The 22049-nt window shown below is 32.5% G+C and overlaps 2 protein-coding genes across 2 annotated transcripts; both read left to right on the top strand.

Moving 5' to 3' along the window:
* Positions 1 to 117: 117 nt before the first annotated feature.
* LOC148277195 (trypsin-1-like) lies at positions 118 to 3815 on the top strand. Its single transcript, XM_088233209.1, has 4 exons — positions 118 to 160; positions 1992 to 2187; positions 2297 to 2546; positions 3521 to 3815. Exons 1-4 carry the CDS (start codon positions 118 to 120, stop codon positions 3812 to 3814), a joined length of 783 nt encoding a protein of 260 aa, XP_088089335.1. The 3' UTR covers position 3815.
* A 1204-nt stretch (positions 3816 to 5019) lies between these two features.
* LOC148277194 (trypsin-3-like) lies at positions 5020 to 10615 on the top strand. The gene is made up of 4 exons (XM_088233212.1): positions 5020 to 5091; positions 6930 to 7119; positions 8212 to 8464; positions 9148 to 10615. The coding sequence occupies exons 1-4, from the start codon at positions 5034 to 5036 to the stop codon at positions 9457 to 9459; spliced, it is 813 nt and encodes a 270-aa protein (XP_088089338.1). The 5' UTR covers positions 5020 to 5033; the 3' UTR covers positions 9460 to 10615.
* The last annotated feature ends 11434 nt before the right edge of the window (positions 10616 to 22049 follow it).

Genomic DNA, 22049 nt, shown 5'->3' with positions numbered 1-22049 from the left:
GTCGCGCTTCCAGCTGTTGTCTCTGGATCTGAAAAGGGGGCAATGCAACAGGTGAGGGACATCTTGAGGAGTTTCATCATTGCATGGGCAGCTGTCGATCTCGCAGAGCTTGAAGCGATGCCGCTAGCTCAAGAACCCACCGTGACCCGTAAAAATCTGGGTGAGCTCGTAGCCAGCTTTCTGCGTTCTCCTGAAATCATAGGCATAGAAAACTGTAGGGAAAAACATTTTAGTAGTACTTCCGGTAGTTTCACTCATATGACGATCGATAACGACTGAGCCATGTTAGGTGGAGACTATTCTAACCAGAAGACGTTTCGTATTCATTTTCTAATAAGTTTTCTATAGATTCTAGTTTTATATAGATTCCCTGGCATTAAATATGTATACTTATTTATGAAATAAATATATAAATAAACAACACATAGATATGATAGGCATATCCTCCATAAGTTATTGGGGTTCAAACTGTCAGTAGGGTCACAGTGAGTCACATCTAGCTGGAGGGTGTGATTCTATAAAATGCTGCAAACGCCCAGTTGCATTCCACCGGCAACACTACTGACTAGTCCTACTCGTTAGCGTCCACGTCACGAACCCCGGACAATGGGATCACACTTGTAACGGTGTGATCGCAGCAGATAACGAGAGGATGAAAGGCGAGTTTCTGGCGCCTGCAAATTAAAACCAACCAGCTAAGGGAAGGTAACTCCGACATAAAAATCCACCAGAGAAGGCAACGGGAAACCACTCTGGTCATATTTTCCCAGGAATCACTATGGCGAATACATACAATAAGCAGTTGTCCTGGCTGCGGAGTAGCGCAGGACCGAGATGCTTTCGCTGTAGTGATCGCCAACGTCGGGAGATCTGACAAGGCACCTCAAGAAGAAGAAACAACACAATACAAAAGTGGTATCTGGTATTTTTGTTGGACGGAAAACACTGGATGAAAGTAAGCATTTGAAAAAAAATAAATCTCACTTTTGAAAAGAAATACCTAAAATCAACCATTATTAATCCTAATCGGGTTGTGGAGGACCACAGGAGAGGCTAGTGTCTTGGACTCACGGACTAAATGTCCGTGGTTCGAATCTCTCTCTACCACAACTCGATTCCATTTTCTAATAGTGAGTTATTTACAACTCGTTGAAAATGGCCCTCAGAATGAAATATTTCGGTAAATCATAAGAACGCAAATATTACTTTTTACTAAAAAAAAAAATATCTCACTTAACCTTACATCAAAATATTATTATGTTATTATTATTTTGAGCAGTTCGAAAACTATGTCAATGTCACTTGGTTTAAAACAGTTCCAAAACATTATTTATAGTACTGCTTTGATATCAAAAGTAATTCGAGTAGCTTTGGTACATTTAAACTCTTGAGAAATGGAAAACTTGAGAAAAAAGTAGAATAAGAATTGTTTGTTTAAGAATTAGGTGAGATTACTGATAAAACTGATTGGTGATCCAAATTGTTAGTGAAATAATTGGTATATAAGACCAACAGAAGTTGTCAGAATATCATCACCCATACAAGTTTCAATATGAAGTTCTTCATTGCGTTCGCTTTTCTTTTGCTTTGTACCGATGGTAAGGATTTTAAAATTTGTTTTATCTTTGTAACTTTTCCTTCAAAGAAAAATTTATTATAAACTACGAACTATATTTTACTGTTTCATGGGATTGATTGAAGATTGCAAATCAGTAACTTTTGCATAAAATTTTGGCTTTTTTTATATTGCAGCAACTTTTTTCCCTTTCTTTAAGTAAGCATCAATCTATCGAAGTAGCAGGTGGAACTTATCGCAGTTTAGAAAATGAATAAAAAGCTTTATGAACCCAAGATGTAAAGCAGATTATAGAGAAGGATAGCAAAAAACTTGAATTTAGTTTGTAAAAAACATTTCAAAAATCCCAATTCGACGATTGTAGAAATTCAGTGCTGAATAAAAATTAATACGAAGTTTCAATCAAACTTTACAGGTGCAATTCTTCCACGCCCCAAGGTTCCCATGCTAGACGGCAAGATAGTGGGTGGAGTTCCAACGACTATTGTAGATGCGCCTTACCAAGTAGCTCTCCTCCAGGACTTTTGGGATTCTGGAACTTATGTCCAGGCCTGTGGTGGCTCTATCATCAGCAGAAACGTCATTATTACCGCTGCTCATTGCACTAACGGGTAAAATTTTTTTTACGAGAAAAACTGGCAGCGAATTAAGACTGTCCGATCTCTATCCTCGCGTATTCTTGATTGATTTTCTTACATTCGTGTTTTGTGATATTTATAGCTCCACTCCAGCATCATGGAGAGTTCGTGCAGGATCCTCGCTCCATAACTCTGGTGGTCAGGTGGTAGCGGTTGCGCGCATTACGGTTCACCCAGGATTCACCAGTCGTCTCGATAATGATATATCCATGTTCCTTCTAAGCACCCCCTTAATTTTGGGACCTAATGTAGCTGTAATATCATTACCTCCCCAAGGACAATCAGTTCCTGATGGTTCAATGGCCGTTGTCACTGGATGGGGATTGCTTCAAGTAAGACATAATTTATTTAATTGTTTTCTTTCCGTTTTATGCATTTATTTAATTGCATTATGCACATCAAATAATATTTTTCAATAGAATACGTAGCAAGCCAATAATTAATTAAAACTGCTTTGTTTTATTCCTTCAGTGTGTCTCAGTTAAATTTTAAATAAAATGCTTTTTTTCAGAACACGGTTTTGAAATTTAACATACTTTTAAAAAATACAATTTATAACATTTCTTGATTTAAATTTTAACAAAAAAGTTTCAAACTTTTTACCAAGCTCTTTCTTGTACCATTTTTAATACAATTACAAGTTTTAAACAATCATTATTTTATACTTACGCACCCACACTCACGCACCCTCTCCCTCATTCATTTCCACACGCACATGTACCCTCTCCCTCATTCATTCACGCATACACACACGTACACACATGCAATTACGTAAACTCTTTTCTGAAATATTATGTGTCATTAGAATTACAGTGGATTTTTTTGATTGGCTGTAGTATTGTTAATATTTTTCTAATTATTTTGTTTATGTTATAACTGTAAAAATCCCAAATAAAATAAAAATAAAAAATAAAAATAAATAAAATAAAAATAAAACTCATCAGTAATATTTGTAACCTAGAAACAATAACGCTTTATGTATAGATAGCTTTCAATTCCATCAACATTTATGTGCTTTCGAGTACGGGGCTATTTGGAAAACGATAAAAAAAAATGGTGCAAATTACGATATCGCCTCTATATGAGGAAACCAAGAGAAAGAGAAGTAATCAATCCAAAATAGAAATTAAGAAGCTAAGAACTAAACGCGTTATTTTTCATATTTAGACCCATTTCACATAATAAGAAGCCATGACACTTTTGACAATCAATTCGTACCCTGGACACGTTGACTTAAAATCTAAAGATTGAAAAAGCTTAAATTTAGCTAAAGATGTGTTACTACATAAATGTTTTCGTTTTTCAGGAGGGAGGCGAAGGACCAGTTAGTCTGTACAAAGTCTCTATTCCAATCATTAACCAGCAACAGTGTGTCAACGCATATGTCAACTTCAATCCCGTGACCAATAATATGATCTGCGCTGGTCGCCTGGGAGTGGGTGGTCAGGATGCTTGCCAGGGAGACTCCGGAGGTCCGATGGAAGTAGATTGGATGCTCACAGGAATCACTTCCTGGGGAAGAGGATGCGCGCAGTCCAAGTACCCAGGAGTATGGACCAGAGTTTCCAGCTATAGAAACTGGATCAATGCCAATATGTAGTTGAAAACCTGTTCTAAGACATTTTTATAATTTAAGCATATTTATTTTTTGAATAAAGTTTTTCTTTAGTCTTTGCAAGCATAACATTTGTATTTATGATATTCTATTTGGTGTTGTATTTATTTATAATTTTGTTTTGTTTTTAAAAATGCGTATTTTTTTTTTTTTTTTCATTTTATTATTTATTTTATTAAAGTTTTTTCAAAAACTATTTACTAGTTTTTTTTACTAGGAATCAATTTCTTCCGATCAACAAAATTTCAACTATTATCATGTTGATGTTTTCAAGAATTTGACAATTTCAAAAAATATTATCACTAAGTTAATCTTGATCTTCTCTCTATTGTTCTTAAATTCACACCTAGAACTGCAGTAATCATTGGATTATTTCACTAAATGCGGCGTATTATGTATCACATGTGACAAGTTTATTAATTTTACACTTTAGGTTTCAGACAAAAATATGCAAAAAACATTTCATGATTACCTTGCAGGGAAACCGCCCCATGATGTCATAACAATTATCCTTAACAAAATCCTTGGACCCAGTAAGGATGGTCGAACATGGAGGAAAAGATTCAACGCGAAACTCATCGATCCATACCAGGACGTCAACATAGTCAAGTTTATTCAAATTTACAGATTGTGCTGGCCAGAGCATTTACAACATACGGAATCTGGAGCATTTAAAAAGAGTGTTATTCAATGACTCAGTAGGGCGAATAAGTATTGGCAGACAGAGGCTGCGATGGTTGGATGTTGTTGTGGCAGACCATCGGAAACTGGAAAGTGGCATTCAGAAATAAAACAGGATGGAGAAGTTTGTTGGGGGAAGCTAAGACCCACTAAGGGTGGTAACGCTAAGGACAGATCTACAGTTTAGTGCCTTCTGTGTTTTAAACATTCTAATCAAGTCAATTTACATATATTACATAACCACAAGTATTTTTATTATAAATATTTAAATACGTACCTTCATTCTGCAACGTAAAATTAATTGTGTTTACTACAGATAGATGAAGTAATCGCTTAATGCATTTTTTTATTTTTTATTAATCACATAGGAAAATAATGAACGATAAAGCAAATATTTGATCATTTAATTTCCGCATTTTTTTATTACTATCGTTGTACGCACTATTTATCAATTAATCAAACATCAATTCATTCTATATAAGAGTCTCTTTTTCACTATAAAAGAATTAGTGTATTTTTCAAAATGTTGAACAGTTCAATTATTATAACTGTCATTTCGTCGTTAATTGGTTTGTCGGCAGGTGACTGTATTTTGATTTTTTTAAAGGAAAAATCTCGATTAGCCTTATACCCATATGCAGAAACAAAATTTAAGGTGAGGAAAGTACATTCTAATTTCAAATGCAGAGAATAACCCGCAGGTGAAGACAAAAGAATGTACTCTCCTCACCTTAAGGTTTGTATCTGCATACGGGTATTAATTTCAAATGTTATGTATTTATTTAAGTACGTAGTTGTAAAAATACACCTTTAAATTTAAACAACTTATTTATTTACGGACATTGTCCAATTATACAATTAATAGGGTGTTAATATTACAATATAAGAATAGTTAAAAACATTTTTAAAAAAGAAAAAAGCATTGAAAAACATGAGGAAATACAAATTAAAATATCATAAAATAAAACGAAAACACAATGTAAACAAATATATTTTTTCTGTGGGTTTTTTCTATTGACGTTTTACTTACATGGGTATTTAGTTTTGATATTAAAACTGAGCAATAATATTATGTTTTTTACAACCGTATTATTTGAAAATCAAAAGCAATAACTGTAAAATATATAATTTCGATAAATCGGTGGGTGACTATTTGAAAATCTGCATATTGCACGGCGCGGCGGTTGGCAAAGGGCATATTTATTTAACTAAGCACAATATACCTGTACTGTACAAGGCACAACTAAAGTCTTTGCTCCTTATTTTATATGAATAAAGAATTTTTTTCAACTTCGAAAATCTGATTGCCATCTGTCACAAGTCACACATTTCAATTATTTTTTACAAATTTTCCAAAAAGTATTTTAAATGTCGGACATTCAATTATTTAAAAAAAAGAACATTTAACCTTGTTTGCAAGATAAAGAAATTTTAAAAAATACACGGCATTAACATCGCTATTTGAGATGCGTAAAGGATAAAATGCCTCGTTTGCCTGAAACAAGTGATGGGAGATCTGACTAGTAAATCAAACGAAAAATTAATGACAATATGGGTTCATATTTATTTTTTGGTTGCCATGCGATATCGTTTTGTGTAAATGTATGGTGGATGTTTGTTACTCACTAAACGTCGGGTTATGTCGACTGCCTATTAGGTTCCACATAAATTGCTAAATATTTATCCGCGTTGAAATCGTTCCGTAAAAATTGTCTCGTGAGAACGTTTTTTACTTCACGCTCGTTTTGGATAAATCTTCAGACTAACATGGTATGTGTATGCACAGATAGAGTCAAAGATTGTACTTACAGTTTTATTATATTTTATTAATACAAAAGATACAATATATAAACTTAACTAAACTTAATATAATAGAGAATGGATATCCTTAAAAATAACTCAAGGAATCTAATTTGTAAAACGAAAAATAAAGCAGTTAAGAAAAACTATGAAATTGTAACAATTAAAATTAAATCAAGTTTTTGTCTAAAGAACGTGTGTCACCGAACACAGCCAAAACGTTTCTCGTTCTGTCCGTTGATTGGACCTGGCGCGCGACGTCGCGTGTGACGTCTATAGTGTTGCCACAAATGTATCAAAGTCATCATCATTCCCTTTCGGCACCTAATGATGCATAGGGCACTGCATTCATACACCAATTGCAGTGTATCTTGATAATTTTTGCAACATGAAAGTAAAATGATCAGTCTTACGCTTCATGTACCAGTCCAGGGGTTATGAAATATTCTAGTATAAAAACACCTTTTCATATAAATATTTCACGTCCACCACGTCGGGAATCGAACCAGAGATCTCTAGAATGGCAGGCAAACGCGCTGACCACAGCACCACGAGGCCGACGATATTCAATGTAAAATATTCAAAAACAATTTCTATATTATGATATATTTTTGTACAGGTTTCTTGCTACGCTTACCACCATCACTTAATGGACGAATTGTTGGTGGTTCACCAATCAACATAACAGCTGCGCCCTACATTGTCTCTGTATTGTTGGACAAATATGGCTTCGGATTCTACAGTCACTGGTGTGGAGGATCCATTATCAGTGAACGTCTAATTCTTACTGCTGCCCACTGCACAATAGGGTAAACTCGTTGGCTGAAAACTCATATTTATAATAAGGTTTTGACTTTGTCTACAGGCTGCTTTAGAAACACCTTTATCAAGACAGGAATTTAACTATTTTTACTTTCGTTTTTGTTTTTTTTTTTGCACCACAACAGGCCAGGAAGTCCAATTACAGCGGGGAATTATATTTCAGAACACCCAAGTTTGAGTCACATGGGATTTTTTTATCTCACCGGGAATCGAACCCGGAACCTTCCATGTGTGAGTCAAGCGTCTTAACCACTACACCACGGCGGCTCTTTTCAGCATCATCGTCAGTCTATTAGACGTTGTTATAATAATACGATTCAATTTTATTTATTATACCACTAAACTTGAAAGATTACATTTTTGTTCATTGGTCCACTGCTGGCATAATTCTTTCTTCTTTACAAACTTATGATATACTGTCTACAAAGATCAGTAAAAAACCAATGACTTCAAATTGTTATCCCCTTTTAATTGTCAAGAAATTAAAATGCAATACGTAGGTCGAACATCACACTTTTGACGATTCATTTGTCAAGAGAATGTTAAAAGAATACAACACAATTTATATGTAACTATCCGGCGGTCACCACAAATGATGTCATCGACTCGCTGAATTTTGCATGGAGTCACTGCAGTCAACGGCCTGCTGCTCCGCTTTTCATCAGCCAACGGTTTTGGTCCTTCAGCTTCGATACAGCGATAAACCCATTGACTAACAGTACTGATGATGTATCACCATACACATTTTCCAGTATTTCATGACATGAAGGCGAATGGGCGTTTTACCTTTCACATTTAAGAATTCAATGACAGAACGCTGTTTAATATGAACATCGATGTCGACCATTTTGCGAACGACTACTGTGCACACCTGTTGACGCAGAAAGTTACTGAAAAAGGTGTGAGGATTAGCGCCAAATTCAAATTTTTCAATTAACTCATTGTTTTGTCTGATCCTCGTGCGTGGCTTGACATAATTTGTATTTTAGAAATTTAAAATTTAATTTTATGCTCCATCATACTTAAACAATATGTATGAAATAACCAATATTATTGATGTAATCATCATATTATTTCAGAATTCAAGTTTCTAGAGTTCGAGTTCGCGCTGGCTCCACACGTCATGATGATGGGGGTCAGTTACTAAAAGTAGACAAAGCTCTTCAGCACGATGATTTTGAATCCAGATATTTGGATAATGACATAGCCATCATCAAATTGACAAGTAACCTGGTATTCAATGAGTACGTATCCAGAATCTCACTTCCCCAACAAGGACTGACTATATCAGATGGAACTTATGCTCAAACTGCTGGATGGGGAATTTTAGGGGTAAATATTTACTCAGTTGTAAAACTCAAAGTGTTGACAGGCTCCATGGCGCAGTAAACGATCAACTGTGAAATTGGCGTCACGGGTTCGATTCCCGCCAGTTGCAAGAAAATTTTCAACAAAGGTTTTTTCTCTATTGGTCTGAGTGTTATGGTGTATATTTCAGAACTTCTTTCCATGTCCTTTCTTTCCTACCTACTGACATGTCTCTAAAATAGAGGTTTTGTGGACTTTTACACAAAAAAAAACTACTAACAAATACTAATTATTAAAATATATTTAAATTTGCCGCATATGGTAAACTAAAACAATTATCACTATTACTTCTTCTTTTTCAATTTTAGTTCTGGATAATAGTCCGCAGCAAAGCCCTGCATCTCTTACTCCACTCCGCTTGGCTTTCAACGTCATTTGTAATGTGGTCTCTTGAGGAAATTCTTAGAATATATATATGGGTCCACATTTCGAAGGCCTTCAATTTTTTTTAATCTCTTTAGCCTGTGCACCATATCTTGCAACTAAACATCAAAGTTCTTCACACCTATGTTTTGACTAATTGTTCGCGGAGCTTTAGATCCGTGTTGTTGGATTCAAAAAAATTAAGTGTTATTTTTTAACGTAAAAGTTGAAATTTTGTTCTAACCACAAAAAAAATGCAAGCTATTTTTCTTGAATTATTCCAGGAAGGAGGAAGCCCAACTAATATCCTTCATACAGTCACAATCTCAATAATCAATCGTACTGTGTGTAACACAGCCTACAAAACTATCAGCATGAAGATTACAGAACACATGATCTGCGCTGGAAGGTTTGGGATAGGGGGTCAGGACGCCTGTAACGGAGACTCGGGGGGCCCTCTTGTGGTAGGAGGCACCTTAGTTGGAATCACATCCTGGGGAAAGGGATGCGCTCAAGCCATGTATCCTGGAGTCTGGGCAAATGTAGCTAGTCTTAAGGATTGGATAGATTCAAAATCCGTTTTGATTTTACAATAATTTTTACAAGACAATAATAAACTATTTAAGTACCTAATGAATTGACTTTAATTCTCGAAATATGGTGAACAAAAGAGAAATAAAAAAAAACAAATTAAATATTGAATTTCCTGCAACAGACCGTATTTCCTGAATAAATCTACTTATTTGGTGGTATTCTACAAAAAGAGTAAAAAAAATATTGAAAACCATAGGCCAATATGTATTCAATCGGTGAAACCTAAATTTTTTGAAAGTATAGTGTTGGATAAATAAAGTATTCACTTTTTTTTTTAAAGAGAAATACTTGAGTTCTAATTATTTACTCAAATATTTAAATTTTCAGACCATTTCCTTCAACACGGTTCAAAACTGCACTTGCACATTGTAATTTCATTAAAACAACACGGTTTTGTCTCAAACAGATCTTGTTTAACAAACATGGCTCTTTGTGAAAACTTAATTTCTGAGTCTTTTACTGAAAAAATGCTGGTGGACTACATCCCCGCAGATTTAAGCAAACCATTTCATAGGGTCTGTCATACACTACTTTTGTTGAACTTTAAGTTGAATAAGTTGGGTGTTAAGGGCTATCCATATGACTGAATAAGAATGTATTTGACTAATCGGTCACTTTATGTATAAGTTTAGGGTAATTTCTCTAAAAATTTGCAACAAGTAGTGTTCCTCGGGGGTCACAATTGGGTCCGATTTTGTTTCTTTTTTTCATAAATGATATTGTCAATATTTTTGGAAATATCAATAAATTTATGTTTACTGATGACCTGAAAATAATTTAAAGGATCCGCAATGTAGCAAATAGCATTGTTTTATGAAAAAAAATGGATTGTCTCTCTCTTTGGTGAGAAGAAAACAACCTTTCCTTAAATGTTAGTCAAATAATCGGATTCAATTATTTATAACCTCTGTATACGGAAATCTATCTTTTGGGCGTCAATAAATAATCATTATACTTAAAAATATAATAAAATATAATATAAAATAGAAAACTCTGATTTCTCTCCTCATCCTGCTCATCCTTAGACTGTTTGCAGTGCTCTTCTTGTATTAGTTTTCCATGTTATTATGTTACATGTTCTATTATTACATTTTAAATTGTATGTAATAATTTTCATGCTTATTTATTTTGGTGATTTCTGCAATCTCCTATTAAATTTAATGAAATAAAAAAAAACAAACCTTTTTTTTAGAACACTGTAATGCAAATAAAGACGAGGTCCACTAGTTTCTGTTTACGCAAATTTTGATTTAAATTAACCAAATAAAACCGTTAATTTTTGGAATCGCCAATGTTATAAAACTGGATGACTCTGTAAAAGAAAACCGATCTACTTTGGCTTCTGACTACCTAAGTTTAGCTACTGATATAATATTTGCCGTGCCCTCAAAGATGGTCACATTAAACTTACCTACTGTATTAATTTTTATTATTGAATTTTCTACGTCATTAATTTTATACTTGTCAATAATTATAAGTTCCAAAATTGAGACTTCAAATTGAAGACCGCCTTTTAAAATCATCAAATATCCAAAAAATTTCAATTCTATTTAATTATTGTCTATGCGTCCAAACAATAGTTCATTCTAAATATTTCTTAAAGAAATCGTAGATCCTTTAAATTGACATAAAAAAATTCGGTGTTTTTTGTGAAAACAAACAATATACCATAAATAACATATCTACCACAATTTAGCTCCACTACTATAGTATCGCTTTAAGCTAGGATTTCCTAAGACAGCGGTGCCCGTATCTTAACGGCCGTAGTGAACGGTGATACGGTGGACTGCCGTATTAACGGTGATTAGAGTGTGGTTTCCTAAGAAAACAGTGTTAAACGGTGTTGATAACACCGTTTTCATAGGAAACCACTCTCTCGGCACCGATACGATGGCTATCCACCGCATCACCGTTCACTACGGCCGTTAAGATACGGGCACCGCTGTCCTAGGAAACCCTAGCTTTACAATTTAAATGTATTCTGGATATTCTTAAATATTGGTTTTAACTGAATATTTTTACAAATTTCAATGTGAAAAGTTCAACTCTTGTACATGTTTTTTTTTTAAATCGCCTTTTTGTCTCAACTATTCGTATATGTATATATATATTTTTTAATTTGCACTAAAAACCGTACAACGAAAGAAGATCCAAACATTGTCTAAGAACAGCAAATGTCACAATAGCGTTTTTTTAAATTATATTTAAATATACATACAATATTGACAAAATTTTCAGTTTCTATACATTCCACCTAAATTATACATATAAAAAAGACATAAAAACAATAGTGAAACCGTGATATTCAATTTAAACACTCTACTAAAAAAATATTGGTTTGTAACATTTGGGGTTTTTAAAACAAGGTCTTCAATTTTGAACCATATTATGACATTAAAGTTCACTCGAAATATTTTTATCTCGGTAGATAAGATATTCGCTATACATAGACTATCTAAAATTAGTGGGTATCTTTGATAAACTTCCGTATTACACTACTCGGTACACTAATATAAATTATATACACATGTTCTCCAAAGCAAGTTCTCCGTTGGTGAGTGTGCACCGGATCGCGGGAATCAATTGAAATGTATTTATTTATTTATTCTTACATATACATTAAACATTAAAAAAAAAAAAAACAACAAATTGTATAACTACAACAATAGTTACAAGTAGATACATATAAGTAACCAAAAATACTAACGAAATATTTACATGAAAATGAAAAATCAAAAAAGAAAAACATTTTTAAACATAGAGAAATGTATAAGAATAATATTGCGAGAGAAAAAATAAATCAGACTTGTTTTAAAACAATCAAGTCCAGAACCAAATTTATTTTGATTAATTTTATTTATTAAAAGAAAACAACAAACATTATAACAAAAAAAAAACAATATTTACAAATAAACCAAAATTAAAGGCCAATTAAAGTTTTTTTATGTATTACTCCGCACCATCCCACTCTTTAAAAAAAAAACATATTTTTTGACATATTATTTTTAAGCTAAGCAAAACTGCGTAACCAACGACAATGAAGGCAGTTACGCAGGCTCGCCCCACCGTCAGAGTTATAGGCAAAACAGAGTTACCGCCACTATCTTAAAAGCGAAAGCTATTTAAACAATTTGGCTGTCATTTCAGTATTGGCAGTAACCACAGATATATTAAATACCGCGTAACCAACCATTATAAATTCCATTTACCGAATTATTAAAAGAATATATATTTATTTATTCATATTTTTTGCTTAAAAACTATAATTAATAATAAAAATAATGTGACCTCACTGGGGTTTACCGTGCCGAGGACACTTAACAATATACTTTTTTCAAATTAAATTTGAGAATAAGCAAAGAAGACAAACTTAAAAAAACGAAGGTAATTAACAAATATTCAGACAGCTTTAAAAACAATTTATTTATGTAAATCTATATTATTTATATTACAAAACACACGATGAAAATAACAAAAACCTAACATAAGCTATACACTTGTGGAGCAGTTGCTTCAATATTGGTATGGGTGATTTTTTCATTATTTTTTTTTATATGGGAGTTGCTTTATTATTTACCTTGCTTATAATATACAAGGTTTATATTTCAAAAAGTGGATTTTTCTGCAATTAAATATCTTAAAATTTATCTAAACTATTGGGATCAGGGGGGATATATTAATGTGGGCTAATCAGGAACTTCTCAGCATTTGCTCACGTGGAGAGGAAACCACTTAAAACTCTTCAGGAGAAGCCGGCCTGTTGGCAGTAGTCAACAGGCCTTCCGGTCCACTAGAGGAGTGTTCGGCATTTTGTTCCCTATTTTGGTTTATTTTACCAATTTCCTGCGCTATATTTATCATGTATGATATTACCTCTCGTGTGAGTTCTTTATTACCTATCACCGATGGTGAAATATTATTAGGTATGGGTGAATGAAACAATCCATTTTACTTCTACCTAGCTCCCCTATCCATTTTTTAATAGCCTTTTTAAACATTTTCTCGTTACTAATTGTTTTAGTAGATGGTGTAAGTAGTAGGTTATACATTTTAATTGAATAATACTCAAAATCACTTTGTCCGAAAGTGGTTTTAGTTTGTATTTGTTTAAGTTTTCTATGTATTGAGGATCAAGTAATTATATTATTTGTATATGATGTATTGTGGGGGTTATGTCTTTCATTTAAGTAAGAGTAGTTTTTGAAAATATAAGTGAGTATTGTTTTAGCGTTTAAATGTTTTAGTGTCATAAGTTGTGTTTTATGGAATATTTCTTCAGTAGATGTCTGTATCGGGACACTGAGGAACTATATGGAACAAAAAGTTAAAAAAAACTTCTCCTGAACAATTGTAAATTAATTAAAGTAATTGTAAAGTTCTAAATTTATTATTATTTGTTTAAGAGGCACTTGTGAACTTTTGGAAATCTGTAGATAAAGCGAATGGCATTTGGCTCAAGCGAACGAAAGAACGAAACGAACTAGAGACATGAAAAACACGAAAGATATGGAGACACAAATGATACGATGATGCGAAAAATGCGGAGATATGATGACGTAAATGCGCCGAATGAGCAAAAGACACATTCGTTCAATTGAACTACTTAAAAGATTCGGTCACTTTGGTGATGCAGATCAAGTGACACGTATCCTCTCGGTGACAGGGTTTTACCCACGTCTACTAGCCAGCAGCTTACTAGATGTAAGTGGACATGTTGGGGATCGCATTTGGTTTAGCAAAATATACAGACACGATCAGCGGGAAGGATTAATTACCTTGGCCCTACCACTCACTCAAAGCTGGCCCAAAGAAACTTTACCTTTCTGGCTCAGAAATTTTTTCCAATTTCCTGCAGCCATAAACAACTCCACAAGTGCCGATGTATTTAAGAAAAAAAATTGCAATTGGTTGCTGCACATCGATAGGGACGAGGTTGTCAATTTTTTTAAAGTTCGAGATTAGCAATTAGCAAAAATTGACAAATCTGCTTTCCTTCCATACTTATACTTTTTTTTGGTTTTTATATATTTTGATATTTTTGGTTTTTTTATTACGTATTTTTGTATGATTTAATTTAGCACTCAATCTTATTTGGCATATTATTTATTACTCCTATTTCTTACTACAGCGTATAGTAAGTTTATAGAAACCATATCTCGATTATCATTTCAATTATGTTTTTATATATTTATTATTTTTCTATTGATTTCAATGATACTATTATTCTGTTTTTTTTTTGCCAGTATATTTTACTATTATACTTTTTTTTTGTTGATTTCAATTATACTGTTATTTTGTATATTTGATTATGTATGAATCTGAATTTGTATAATTTATAATTTACATTTTAATATTCATGCCTGATTATTTTTTTGAAATTGTATTCTTTGGAATTTTATGATTTATTACATATACCTTTTTTTCTGGATTTTTATTATATTGCATCACATGTCATTAAATCTATCATAAATATCATAAAATATATTTTAATCTAATTAATTTTACTAAGTATTTTTTATTGTTATTTATTATGGCTTGACACGGGCATAGCCTAAAAAGTCTTCATAATTTAAATTAGTGTAATTTTGAATAAATAAATAAATTAATAAACAATTCACTATTTGTCGCTTACGTTGTTCTGCCGACTATGTCTCAATATCAGCCTTCTCATCATTCTGATTCAATCAATACTATAAATATATCTCTAATGGATTGATTGTAAAACAATGCTCGACTTATTATTTATTTTATAAAATAAAAATAAAATAGATAAAATAAACCGTTATCGGTCCAATCATGTTTTTATGGGAATTTCCTGATTCGTTTCGAGAATTCAAATCAAAACAAAATACCCGATAATTCAATTGATAATTTTTTTTCTGCAAATGTGGGAAAACCAATGTTATCATAAACAACTCTTTGTATCGCAAATACGCATATATTTCAAATCATTAATATCTCCAATAACTTAATTGCTAACATGCCGTATAGTGGTTATCTGTTGGTTAAGGAAATAATGAAATATTCAACGAAATGTTACAAATTAACTATAATCAAGCAGCTATAGAAGTATAAGAAAATGATCCCAGTGATCAAAAATAGATGTTAAGAACTTTGTAGTTTTATTGCAATTCACTTGGTAATTTCTTATTGAATTCATTTACTACTACTACTACTACTACCATCACGCCATTTCCCCGTAGGGGTAGGCAGAGAGAATGGACCGCCACACACGTCTATCCTGGCATACAATCAAATATTAATATTGAATTCATTTAAAACCATAATAATTGACATTTGGCTTAGACAACATATGGAAATGCAACAAGGCCAAAAAATAGGTTTTGAAGAAACTAATAACTATCAATTTTATAATAAGTATGATGAACTAATATAATTTTAAAAAGATTTGTTTTTATACCTACTTCGGGATGATAATAATTAATATTTTATAAATGTTTAGCCGGCTTTGCCAAACATGTGTAATGACTTGAATTATAATTTTATCATTTATTTGATTAAACCATAATCTTGCTGAATTAAATTAAAGACTTTGCTAAGCCAATAATGAAAATCTTATCAAAATCATGCAAAGCTATCAACATATATGTTAATTATCTGTGTAATCATATTTTCTTGCATTACGAGGTAAGGTCAGCAAACATCCGATCTAAATTAAAAACCTGTAACTAAGAATATAAGACGAATATCTGAAAACATCATCAGAAAACCAGGATAATTCTTAACATTCTAAGATTTTAGGATTATTTTTGACAATTTGGTTTAAGATTAGTAGTAGGTAATAGCAATGAAGCATCTAACGTGGTTATTTATTTATTTATTTATTTATTTACATACTGCATTTTTGCCATTTACATAAATGTGGTATAAAGAGTGCTTAAAAATAAATATATTTAAAAAAAAATCGAGTATAAAATATTAATATACTCATATACACACATTATTAATTACTTGAAAAACATATATATTTTAAAGAAATTATACAATAACAAAATACATTAATCAACCAAATTATAACTATTCCAACCCAATCTTCTGAAGATGATTGGCTCTTTTTGATAAAAATATGTTGGTCACTTTATTTTTTAAGTTAGGCAGAGATAAACTAAATATATCAAAATGTGATGCATATTCATTCCCGGTATTCTGTAATCTAACAATAGGTGAGTTATATTGAGCTACCGTTCGAGAATTTTGACAATAAAATATTGTAGATGTTCTGCTTAATCTAGGTGGTACATAGAATGAAATCATTTTCAGTAGATCAGGGGTATCAAACATTGGTTTTATTATTTTATATAAAGTCATAAGATCAGTCGATGTTCTTCGTTTTTGCAATTTAGTTAATTTAAGAGAGTCTAAAATTTTGTTATAATTTAATTGATTAGTAGAAAAACCCATCTTAAAATTAATATATCTAAGAAATTTATTCTGAATTCTCTCAATAGAATCTGAGAAAGTGATTTGATAAGGTGACCATATTGGAGTATTATAATCTAGTTGGCTTCTAACTAGAGATGTGTAAAGATATTATTACTACTACTATAATCCTGCCATTTCACCGTAGGCTAGGCAGGGAGAATAGACCGCCACACACTTCTCTCCTGGCATACATTTCTAGTTTCTTCCACATTCATACATCTTGTCATACATGCGCTTTGGTTTTGCCTGCTTTGTCATGACCAGATTTAAGATTTTGGTTTATCTGATCATGCTAAGTCTTCCTACTAAGGGCGAACACGTCCTCGTCCCACGTTACCGTTCATTCTCACCATATATACCTGCTTTACCATTATTTCGTCATCCATTCCTTTTACGTGACCAAACCATCTCAGAGAACCTTACTTAATCTTATCAATTATACCCGACTCAGATTTACACTCTTGCCTGATTCCTCATGATCATTCGTAACCCTGTCATACGTTGATCGCATTTCGACCGTGTTCACTCAGCTTTCATCCTTCTTCTGCCAGCTCCATGTTTCCACTTCCATACATAAGTGTTGGGACTGAAACTCCGTGGTGCATTGCCAGTTTAGCTTCGATTGGCCTATTTTGATTAGCAACTACTGCAAACAGTCAAAACATTATTGTAGGTCGATTAGTTGGAATACTAAAACCAACCGAAAATATCATTCCTTGGATCAAACCAAATTTTGAACCCAGAAATAACATGAAAATATACAAAAAATTTGAAAAAATGGAAACCTTTAACACACACTGGAGAGGGAAACAAACTACTGGGTGTAAATATTTGCTCGTGCGCATATTTTTTTTTAAAAAGCCAACATATCTGTTTTAAAGCCAGTTTACGTGGATTACGAGTACAATACTGCAGTTATATGGAGAGTATGAATGGCATAAATACTTAGCAAATGTTTTTTCTAATACAGCAACCCCGAGATTTGAGGATTATCATAATACTGGAGAAGTTTTAAATATCATTTTTTAAAAATATCTTATTATTCAATTAATATCAGTGTTTAACGCTGTATGGTGGCATTACCTAAAAGGTATATATGTATGTATAATTCGGATATCTAAGTATTTTATCATTATTATAATTTGGATTTTGATATTGAAAGGAGGGTTAGTGCCGGTAACAGAGTTAATGGTGCCTTAAAGTCTGTCGTAGCAAATAAGTGTCTATCGCAAGAGGCTAAATTAGCAGTTCATAATGGAGTTCTGGTACCAACCCTAATGTATGGAAGCGAAGCATGGAGTTGGAAAAAAAGGGACGAAAGTAGACTGAATGCTGTTGAAATGCGATCCCTCAGGCGAATGTGCGGAAAAACAATGTATGATAGGTGCCCTAATGTCGAAATTAGAGCAGAATGCAAGGCTGAGTTAAGCATTATCGACAAAATTAAGAAAGGTCTTTTGCGATGGTTCGGTCATGTGGAGCGAATGAATGATGAAAGAACGGCTAAAAAGATTTATGATGCGAATGTGTCTGGTTGTAGAAGTCGAGGAAGGCCGAGAAAGACATGGCATGATCAAGTACAACAAATTCTTGAAAGTGGTCATGTGAAAAGTCGGAATAATCGACGTGCGTGCATGAGAAGATGTATGAATGTGAAGGAAGCAAAGGAAGTGTGCCAGGACAGAGTGGTGTGGCGTTCTATCCTCTCTGCCTACCCCTCTGGAGAAATGGCGTGATGGTTAGTTAGTTAGTTAGTTAGTAGTTATAATTTGGAATAAAAACAAATCAGCTGTTGATTGTCGATTCAGAGTTTTTTTCTTTAGAATAAGATGATCCTCTTAGTCCTTGCTGGGTTTTTACTTTCTACAAATAGTAAGTTTAAAATAAAATTATAATCCTCAGTGAAAATTAAGTTTAATATAAAGTTTATATTTGAAGCACTAACTTTGTGGTTATTCATTATAATAAAATAAATAAAACAACTTTGTTTTTAACCACTACGTTACGTAAACCTTGACAAAGAAGCTTGTTTGCTTTAAAACCGGTCGGTGAAAAATAAAAATTAGTGGTTAAAAACAAAGTTGGCTTATTTATTTTATTTATGAAAATTAAGTTATTTAAATGATAATAAAGCTCAATGCTAATATCTAAGCCATTCAAATCCCCAAAAATTGCAATTACACTGTATAAAAAATTTGTTCGTAGCTTGCTAGAATTTAATTCTATAATATGGTATCCTTATTATAATATCCCAATTTTAGTATTAGAGTTAAAAGGGGTTGAGGCTGGTTTAATATTCTTTCACACATTAATATCTAGATATGTAGATATGCATAATATCCTTGCTCAGATTAATCTTCATTTACCTAACCGTACTTGCGAACCAATGCTGTCTTTGCTGTAGGGAATTTTAGAACTAACGTCGGATTCTTTTACTTAGTACTGTCGATGATTTTTTAGTACTGTCGATGTTTTCCTACAGCAAGGGCAAGCATTCAAGAAGCAAAGGGGTGTAATCACTCCTGATTTAAGATGACACACTTGCCATGTCTGCCTAGATCACGCCATGACTATATTGTAAATGAAAATCGATCCCAAATGTGTTTAGGTTAGGCATGTAAGTTTATTGTATTATATGTTATTAATGACAAACTATTAAGAGTTTTGTAAGCCTGTTGATTGGTTTAAAAAAAGGTTAAATAAAATTACTTATTATTTTTAATACAAACTCCGGAACTCGATGTTCAGTATTAGAGATAGTTTTCGTCGAATAAATTTTATCATTTGTCGAAATAAATAATAACGTCAAGATTTGCCTGTTAATGCGATTACAGGAAATACTTCTATTTATAATTTTTAAGCTTTAGATAAGATAGTGAATTAATTTGTTTCGAAATATTAATAATTGTCACCAGATTATTCAGGAAACTCACTAAATAAATAAGCAGTTTAGGATAAATAAAAATTTAGTTTATATGGAAACGCATTGCGTTTTTATTTCATTAAAAAATCATCACTGTAAATATTATTTTTACTTACATGAATTTTTTGGCGTTTCTTCAAACCGTTCGATTTCAAAATAATTTGAATAAATAATTTCGTATGTTTAATATTTATTTTTGACTTCTTGTTAAAGTTAGCAAAAGTTTTAAATAATAATAATAATTTTGAATTTAAAATGAATTTAAAGTTATAGACATACAACGAAATGTAAAATAGAACGTGATAAATTTATCTTCTTCATTTTATTTCTACAAGCTGCTTAAAACAAAATTCTCAAAATAATTCAAACTTTACAAGACTGCTTTCTTCTTCAATCAGACATTAACTCTTTTAACCGATGGTGTAAAGTCAATAAATTAGAACTAAATATTAAAAAATGCAAAATAATGTCATTTCATAGAACAAAACAACCAATTTCCTTCGAGTACCTATTAAAAAACTCCAAAATTTATGTAGTCAAGTCCATCAGAGATTTAGGAGTTGTTTTGGACTATAAACTGACATACAACGAGCATATAGATAATACAGTAAATATATCACTGAAATTACTTGGCTTCATTAACAGAATATCCTCTGATTTTACTCATGTCCGTACAATCAAAACTCTTTATTGCTCAACTTTTCGCCCTCTTCTAGAATATGCCTCCGTGGTCTGGTCTCCATTCTATGTCAATCGCATAAATCACATTGAATCAGTCCAACATCGCTTGCTTCGAAAAATAGCGTGGATGCTCAGACTAGAGAGAGATAATTATTCTTATGCTGAAATAGAGTCAATGTTAAATATTTCTAGTCTACAAAAACGTAGAACTAATATTGACTCCATATATATGTTCGGCATACTAAATGGTATAATCGATGTTCCATCATTACTGGGACAAGTAAATTTCAATTATTCCGACTCGTAGATTGAGAAACAATGAAGTACTGTTCATCGATCAGCATAGAACAAACTATGGCCTAAATTCTCCAATGACCCGTCTTTGTCGTATTGTTAACTCGAGACAAGATCTGGACTTTTTTGGTTTAAGTTTACAACGATTTAAACGAGCACTAAATAAATAGTCCAGATCTTGTCTCGATGTCCCTTATGTTTGTCAATGCTTCTTTCTTTTTTTTTAAATGTTTTAAACTATTCTTTTATTGTAATATTTAAACCTTATAAATTGTATACATGGACAATGTCCGTTAATTAATAAATAAATAAATAAATAAAAGTAAACTGATTAAGGTAATTTTCCAAATCGATCACTTTGGAGTCTCGTTTACATATTAAACGTTGGGTTATTGTAAATAGTTTTGGTGACATCTTGTCTCCTGAATTCAAATAACTGGATTGGGACAATAAATGGATATCTGTGGATGGAGCGCACCTTAATCGTCTAGGCTTTGATGATGACGTAGTCTTTATATGTGGTGGTGCTGAGCAATTGTCTCGTATGCTTAAAGAGCTGAATTATAGTCTCCTAAAAGTGGAACTACACATTAATATGAATAAAACCAAAGTGATGGTACATCTCCTGCATTTATTTAAAGAAAAAAAAATCCATAGAGGCAGTAAACAAATATGTGTGCTCGTGGTATTAATTTTGGACACTTTTGGTTAAATTATCATTTGCTTGTACTTATTCATAGCCAAAAATATATGTTTTGGTATGGTTAACCCATACACTCGTATTTTAAAAATTGAACGTAAAATCATTAATAGCACATTAAAATAAGATATAATGTATTTCATACATTATAATATTTTATATGTCACATCAAAATTTACGAAATGTTAAGCAAAATGAATCAGTAACACAAACTTGTTGCCAAAATGGTTTATAACAGATTTTCCGTACAACGTTTGACATTTGGTAATATTGTAAATGATAAAAATAGGTTAAATGCTGTCGTGATGTGATCCTTCAGGCAAATGTGTGGTAAAACGATGTATGATTGGTGCACGAACGTCGAGATCCGTGAACTGTGTAAGGCTGAGACATGCATTATCGACAGAATCAATAAAGGGGTGCTGCGTTGGTTTAGACATGTAGAGCGATCTACGATGCGAATGTTGATAGATGCAGAAAACGAGGCAGACTGAGAAATATATGGCACGATCAAGTTCATCAAATACTTGAAGATGGACATGTCAAGAGTA

The sequence above is a fragment of the Micrasema longulum genome, unplaced genomic scaffold (genome assembly GCF_059751315.1).
Source record: "Micrasema longulum isolate JH-2025_06_02 unplaced genomic scaffold, ASM5975131v1 h1tg001071l, whole genome shotgun sequence".
NCBI classification, from domain to species: Eukaryota; Metazoa; Arthropoda; class Insecta; order Trichoptera; family Brachycentridae; genus Micrasema; species Micrasema longulum.
This window is presented reverse-complemented; position numbering and strand designations above follow the sequence as displayed.

Bases quoted from the DNA above. Each gene is read 5' to 3' on its own strand.
- LOC148277195 (XM_088233209.1), top strand. From the start codon at position 118: ATGCCGCTAGCTCAAGAACCCACCGTGACCCGTAAAAATCTGG. The intron at 161-1,991 runs GTGAGCTCGTAG...CAAACTTTACAG, and splicing joins CGTGACCCGTAAAAATCTGG to GTGCAATTCTTCCACGCCCC. The intron at 2,547-3,520 runs GTAAGACATAAT...TTCGTTTTTCAG, and splicing joins CTGGATGGGGATTGCTTCAA to GAGGGAGGCGAAGGACCAGT.
- LOC148277194 (XM_088233212.1), top strand. From the start codon at position 5,034: ATGTTGAACAGTTCAATTATTATAACTGTCATTTCGTCGTTAATTGGT. The intron at 5,092-6,929 runs GTGACTGTATTT...ATTTTTGTACAG, and splicing joins GTTAATTGGTTTGTCGGCAG to GTTTCTTGCTACGCTTACCA. The intron at 7,120-8,211 runs GTAAACTCGTTG...ATATTATTTCAG, and splicing joins GCTGCCCACTGCACAATAGG to AATTCAAGTTTCTAGAGTTC.